The sequence below is a fragment of the Oryzias latipes genome, chromosome 14, assembly GCF_002234675.1.
Source record: "Oryzias latipes chromosome 14, ASM223467v1".
NCBI classification, from domain to species: Eukaryota; Metazoa; Chordata; class Actinopteri; order Beloniformes; family Adrianichthyidae; genus Oryzias; species Oryzias latipes.
Genome location: NC_019872.2, coordinates 8907821 through 8915124, shown reverse-complemented (window position 1 = coordinate 8915124; position 7304 = coordinate 8907821). Strand labels below are relative to the sequence as shown.

At 37.2% G+C, this 7304-nt stretch overlaps 1 protein-coding gene across 1 annotated transcript; it reads left to right on the top strand.

Moving 5' to 3' along the window:
• Positions 1-438: 438 nt before the first annotated feature.
• LOC101163102 (stromal cell-derived factor 2) lies at positions 439-3198 on the top strand. Its single transcript, XM_004076184.4, has 3 exons — positions 439-685; positions 1166-1362; positions 2141-3198. The coding sequence occupies exons 1-3, from the start codon at positions 502-504 to the stop codon at positions 2438-2440; spliced, it is 681 nt and encodes a 226-aa protein (XP_004076232.1). The 5' UTR covers positions 439-501; the 3' UTR covers positions 2441-3198.
• Positions 3199-7304: the final 4106 nt, after the last annotated feature.

Genomic DNA, 7304 nt, shown 5'->3' with positions numbered 1-7304 from the left:
GATTTTTTAATTGATTCTTTTGACTATTTTCATCTTAAGGAAAAACATCCATTACTTCCTTTAAAGGTGATTCTATCCATATTTCAATAATATACTTTTCACGCTAATAAATATGCATAAAAAATGGAAAAAAACACGGTGTCCCTACTAAAAAAAAGTGTTTTTAAGAAGTCTAAAATTAACAGTGAGACAGTTTTTTGTAAGTACAGTAAATGTGGGCTTTCACTAATCCACAATCTTTGTCTTAAATAAATAAAGAGGTGATGATAATAATAATAATAATAATAATAATAATAATAATAATAATAATAATAATAATAATAATAATAATAATAATAATAATAATAATAATAATAATAATATAGTAATACCACTCCACGCCGCTAGAGGCAGTGTTCTTTCTATGCGCATAGTGTTGTCGTTCTTTGCACTGACGTAGCAAAACTTTATGTAAATCAGGGAAAGGACTCGTCGGCTGCTTGGATTCAATCTGTCAATACAATGGGTCACATACATTGTGGTGCTATTGCGAGCTTTTTATCAACATTATTCGTAGTATTTTCTTGTATTTGTCAGTTATCACTCGGTACCGAACTAAGTTTTGTTACATGTGGGTCTGTTGTAAAACTATTGAATGTAAAGCACAACGTGAGACTACACTCGCACGACGTTCGTTACGGCTCCGGTAAGTTTACTCAAAAACGGATTTAGAGGATTTATAAAGACATTATATAACGTTTTCAAGTAGCTTACATTTAGTCGTAACATAAAGTAGTATTGGGAAGACAGTGATTTTTGTCTTCAGAGGTTACACAGTTCACACATATTGGTACTGATACTGTTGGGTTAATGTGGACAGATGTGGCCCGTTTTGTAGATTTATTTGACTTATTTTCACTGATCTAACACTTAGCATTATATTGTATGTAAAACTAAATTGTGTGTTTTGTTTAAAACCATCAAATTAACATTTTTGTTGGTTCTGCACACTTTACTGCTAACACAGTAAAGATGTTATTGTTGTTTTTTTCTGGGATCACTAATCAACAACTCAACCTTTTATGCTACTGTAACTGGATATATCTTTATAACTTTAACAGATTTAGCCATCAGTGAAGACATTTTCTCAGAATCCTTGTTCTGTTTGTCTCCGTTCATGAGACAGGCAGCGGGCAGCAGTCTGTCACGGGGGTCACCACGGTTGAGGACAGTAACAGCTACTGGAGTATTCGTGGGACCAGGGACGCCTTGTGTCAGCGGGGTACACCTGTAAAGTGTGGGCAAGCCATCCGCCTCACGCATGTCAACACGGGACGCAACCTGCACAGCCACTACTTTGCTTCCCCGCTTTCCTCTAATCAGGTGGGTGCCAGACAAATCCATCCATTTGTTCAGAAACCGCCAAACCGCTTTCAGGTTCATGGGAGCCAACCCAGCTACTGTTGGCCGGAGGCAGGGACGCCCCGAACAGGTCGCTGTAGTCTGTTGCAGGGTCACATAAGGCCTTCTCACTGTGAGGCAAGAGCGCCAACCACTACGCCACCATGCGGCGTAAAATCCAGAAATGCATCAAGTTTTCGTAAACATCTTATTCTTATGACAGATCAGTCAGACTCTTGGGATTCTTGAGACTCAAAATACTGAAGCTTTCTTAAAAAAGACAGTAGGTATTATTCATTCTCAAATTGGTCAACTCTCCACTCTTCTTCTCCATGGCATTCAGAATAAAAATGATTAAAAAGGGTCTTAAAGAATCACTATCCATGCATGATATTTGCCAATGTCACAAACTAAAGAGCTTTGGGCTACTTTGTTACAATAATTCAAATCTGTTTAAGTTATCCCTCCAACGTGAAGGTTTGTTTGGCTACCAACCACAAAACAATCACAAAAACAAAAAAATACAACATGCAAACTTTTGTGACAAGAAAAGGGAACAGAAAGAAGAAACCTTTCTATTTTGACCTGTTATATTACCACTTTTGTTTATATTAACCAACAGCTCAATGTGGTTTGTAGGAAAGGGGCAGAGTACATTTTGAAGTATGACTGTCTGAAAGAGTAACAAAAGATTTAAGTTCTACTTCACATTGTCCTTTTTTTTGCTCTGGACAAAGTTTGTTTTTTCCTGTTTCCACAGGAGGTGAGTGCGTTTGGGGAGGAAGGAGAAGGGGACCACCTCGACGAGTGGACAGTTCACTGTGCGGGATCCGTGTGGAAGCGCGAGGAGGCCATCCGCTTCCGTCACAAAGCCACAGACGTTCTGCTGTCGGTCACAGGGGAGCAGTACGGGCGGCCCATCCACGGTCAGATGGAGGTCCATGGCATGGCGAGCCCCAGTCAGCACAGCCTGTGGAAGGCCATGGAGGGAATCTTCATGAAGCCCAGCGAAATCTCAGCAGGCGGCCAAGACTACAGTCACACACACACAGAGTTTTGAGCCGTGCTGTTCCTTTTCCTGTCCTGTCTCTTCTTGATTTCCCTTCTTCCTGCTTCTGTGCGATTAAGTCCGTCACAGCAGCCAACGTTCCACCTGAACAAGTGTGCGAACAGTTAAAGATCAAAACTTGAAAGTCAGCCGCTATCCAGTTTGAAAGTGCACAAACTACATCATAAAATGCCTTAAAATATCCAAGGAGTCATATTTAAATCTTATTTATGACTGTTTTTGACCTTTAATATCTTTTTGAAATGGGCTTTTTAAAGACTTTATGCATTCTAGTGCAAAAATGTAGAAGGGAGGGATTGTTTACACATCAAGAAATTCACCAGGGAAGTCATTCTGTATTAAGTCATTGAAATGTAAGATTTGTGCCTTCTTAAATAAAATTATAGGTGTTAAGAAAAGCAAAGCTTTTAAACATCTTAACAAATATTACCTTTTAGAATAATTTTTATGTTACTTGTAAGCAGTATTCTACAAAAAACAACCTGTCAACAGTTTTCCTAAAGAAAAAAGAAGTAATTTAGTCTTCTTTTCTGTCAGTGTTTTATATAAATTATTCTGCATTCATTGACTTGAGAACAAGCGGTTTTATGTGTGAAGATGTAACTACATTGGATGTTTATTGTCAGTATAGGATGAGTTTTTGAAGCTTTCCAGAGTTTACAATCGTACAGTTCCTGCATACAGATGTGTCCTAATTGTTAATAACTGACAGTGAATACCTCACATTAAAGCATTTTTATGTCCATCAGTATCAGTGTGGCTTATTTATTGGGTCTGGCGTAGGCTGAAATTATCCATAAATGCCTTAAATTTGCCAATAAAATGACTGACTAAAGGATTAGCAAACAAGGCATGCTGTTAATGTCTGAAAGGACCATTAAACTGGGCTTAATGTCTTGTTTGTTCATTTATTGGGATGCTTTGGTTCATTACCCATGACCCTGCACAGGACAGAGCGGGGATAGAAGATGGATGGACGGAAGGTTCAATACCCCACAGTTAGCGGTGCATCTGCTGTGCGGCTGTGTTCAGTTGGATGTGACCCATCTCCTTAATGAACAGGATTTAAAGTGCTGGTGCCAGCAGTGAAGTGCAGTGACACCTGGTTTAGTTCAGTCTGCAGCCCTCGCATGCAGCAACGGGTTTTCAGCGGCAGTTCATGTCCTGCGTGGGCGTTGGAAGCAGTGAGGGATCTTAGTCTAACGACAGTGTTGTAACTGTCTTCATTTTTAATGCTGGTATTTACAGTCATTTATCAGAATACAAATCTGCGCTTTTTTCTTTTAAAGTGGTAATAATACCAGTCACATTTTTCTCTTGCATAGTAAAATGTTGCACAGTGAAATCGCTGCTGAAGTTCAAGCACTGCTGTATTATGTACCTAATTCAGAATTATCCTCAGACCTTCAAAGTATAGCACTGGTGTACAAATGTAGATTTGAATCTCCAAAGTGACAGGAAAAATAAAAGCAACAACGACATCCACAAGAAATAATAGAAGATGCTTCCAGTGAAGGTTATTAAAAAAACTGTTAACCCTTGTGCTATCTTAGATGACCCCACCCTTACATTGACGTGTTATTCCTACCATGACAAAGGTGGATAAAGGTGGAAAGATTTCATGTAATCCATGGACACCAGTGAAGATCACAAATCATTGAAGAAAAAAGGTTCAGAGCACTGTCTAGTGGGGTCTAGATGACCCAACTCCCAATGTTAAAGTGCCTAGGATAGCACAAGGGGTAAACATGTTAAACAGCTCAGAGTGAATTACCAATTTAATAATAAATCGTTTAACAATAACAATTAAAAATATTACAGTTTGTAATATAAAATTAAATCCTCAAAAAATAATTATGTCACTTTTGGCTGTTTTTTAGGAGCAAGTTCCATATTTTTTAGTGAACATGAATTTCCTGTTTCCAGAAAACTGCATTATTGACAAACATGTTTTAACTTACAGCAACTGCAAAAGATATTTTCTGTTTGAATAAATTACTCTAACGTGATGAAGTTCCCAATAATTACCCCTGCATCTAATCTGATAGATGTTAGGATGCAAATGTGCGTTGTTATACACATGTTAACTTATAGCACATTTAAGTCACAATACAAAATATGGCAAGTGACAAATGCAGTCATAAGTAATATATTTCACATTTTGCCCAAAATGTACCTCAGTAAAGTACATTTTATCTCTGTCATGCATGTCACCTGTAGTGACTCGTGTTTAATCTGTAAGTCTGCCAGCATTTCAAACACATCCTCTCCTTTACAGATAAACACAAATGCCATCCATTTCTATCAAAACAAGTCTTTATTGCATAAACACGTATAGATACAGTTTTCAGATTAAACACATTAGACTTTGCATTTTAAATATTCATAACTATTGCTGTTTTCTTTCTCATTTTTTAAGCAGCATGCCAAGGTTGTATAACGTCTTTATGTTAATTTTAATACAATCTACAGCTGGTAAAAACATGTTCTGTTAAAAAAAAATTCAAAAAGAGGAAAATTGTGAACGGTTTCATTACAGATGTACTGTAAAATAGTGTAAACCTTAAAAAGTTTGAAGGAAGGTTTGTCCCTTGAATGGCCATGCAAAGAATGGCGCAGTAGTTCCAGAATCGTCGACGTGATCAAGTGGTTTATGCTGGTTTTTGAAAAGCGACTACGACAGACAAAGTGGGGACAAGGTCCGTTTTTAAAATGTTTGTGTGTTCGGACGGACAGGATAAGTGCAGCTTACATTACAGAACACTTTATAGAGACTACAGGCAGTGAAAACATCCAAACACAGTATGTTGGTTTCATCGTTTAACCCTCAACTGTGAGACTTTCTCCCCTCAGTGATGCAGAGCAGAGAAGACAATGATGTGACCTTGTATTTGCATATTCATGATAAATGCCCTCTTCTGTTCTATGTTTTGATTAATAGCTGGTAGAAACTATAAAATGGCTATTATAATATAAACTGTAAAGTCAATAGGTGACAGTGCATGTATATATGTACACACATATATACATATACATATGTAAATATATGTATATGTAGTCAGATCAAGGCCGAGCCATCACAAAGATTTACTGAATTTCCTGTATTTTAAAGACATGGAAATCTAAACAACAACATGCATACTGATTTACAGTATTGTACATTTCACTTACAAAGGTGATTTTTTTATTTTATTTTTCTTTAAATACCCTCTGTCACCCCCCAACATCCTTTGCCTTTATTTATCTTTTGACAAATTCAGACATTTTAGAAAATACACATTGTTTTTCTAATGCAGGCAAATGAAAAGAAAAAAAATACAATCAAAGGTTTTCTCGTAAGCCCATGAAATCTGAAATCTACATACATTAAAGCTACAGCACCCACTGTTGTGCTCATCTGTTTTGAACGGTTACAGAGCTAAATCTAATGAGGGGGCGGCTTAAACTTAGAATAATAATAATAATGGCATGGTCTAAATTCATTTCACAAAAAGGACTGTTTTTTTTTCACTGAATTTATCAAAGTATTCATATTAGCCTGGAAGTCAGAGGTTACAGAAACAAAGTAGGACAATTCCAGTGTTAACTTGCCTGCATGACACCCACGTCAAAGTTTTTACCCTCATGTTTTACCTGTGGTGTCCCTGCAAGCTTAACCACAATACACAATTTTACAAAAACAGGTTGTGTATTGCCTAAAAAAACATTCTTGGTTTTGATTAAATTAATTTTCAATTACTTTCTAACATTTAAGTGGCTCAGATTGTACTTTTACCCCTTGTGCTATCCTAGGCACTTTAACATTGGGAGTTGGGTCATCTAGACCCACTAGACAGTGCTCTGAACCTTTTTTCTTCAATGATTTGTGATCTTCACTGGTTAGCATGGATTACATGAAATCTTTCCACCTTTATCCACCTTTGTCATGGTAGGGAGAACACGTCAATGTAAGGGTGGGGTCATCTAAGATAGCACAAGGGTTAAACTTTTTAATTGCAGGCTTTATTGTAACCACTAGAGGGCACCCTACTCAAGCATAACCATGGCAACAGGCTGTGCCATGCCTCTGCTTTGAATCCCTGATGTAGCTCAGTCGTTTAATCTTTTGCGTAGTCCACTATTGAAAAGGTTTATGGTTTACACAAGCTGAGTAGTATTACATATATACAGTGCAATCCACAGGTGTCTGGGGGTAACGGCAGTGAATATACTGGCATGCTTTTGATATTGTGACATTAATAATATTTACCACACTTCTGTTTTGTTGCAATGAGGCGCTGGGCTACATTTCTTTTTGCAGCACTTTGTCTGGCTTTTCAACACCTACTCTGAGCCAATTATACATGTGGACATTTTATACCATGTTAAACTCACATCATTTATCAAGTCAACACCTAGATGCTGGGACAGTGTTGCTTTTTACGTGGTCCCTCACTGAGTTTTTAATTGTGCTTTCTGTTGATACACATAAATAAGTCATACGCGACATTTTCTGTGTGGGTAGAGATGATGCAAATGCTTCACAAAAAAGTGAGCAGTTGCTACATGGCTACATGAAATGCAAGGAATGTTTAAAAGTTCAGAACTCACATTTTCCCAGTTCACATTCAGTGCAACTTATGGAGGGCAAATATTCAGTCGTCCACAGCAATAAATAGTTCTAAAAAATAGGAATGAATCAAAGCACCTGATAAAGAACTTTAGTGGCTAAAAAGTAAGTTTAAAGGGTGATTTTAGTCTTCAAATAAAATAAAAATTCAATTATTATAAAAACCATCCCTCTTTTGCAGTTTAGATTCTTTCTGATCAGTAAGTCCAGTAACTCAACATGGTGACATCTTTGTTCAAAACCAAA

Coding starts and splice junctions, on each gene's coding strand:
- LOC101163102 (XM_004076184.4), top strand. CDS start 502: ATGGGTCACATACATTGTGGTGCTATTGCGAGCTTTTTATCAACATTA. Junction 686..1,165: donor CGACGTTCGTTACGGCTCCG/GTAAGTTTACTC, acceptor TTCATGAGACAG/GCAGCGGGCAGCAGTCTGTC. Junction 1,363..2,140: donor CCCCGCTTTCCTCTAATCAG/GTGGGTGCCAGA, acceptor CTGTTTCCACAG/GAGGTGAGTGCGTTTGGGGA.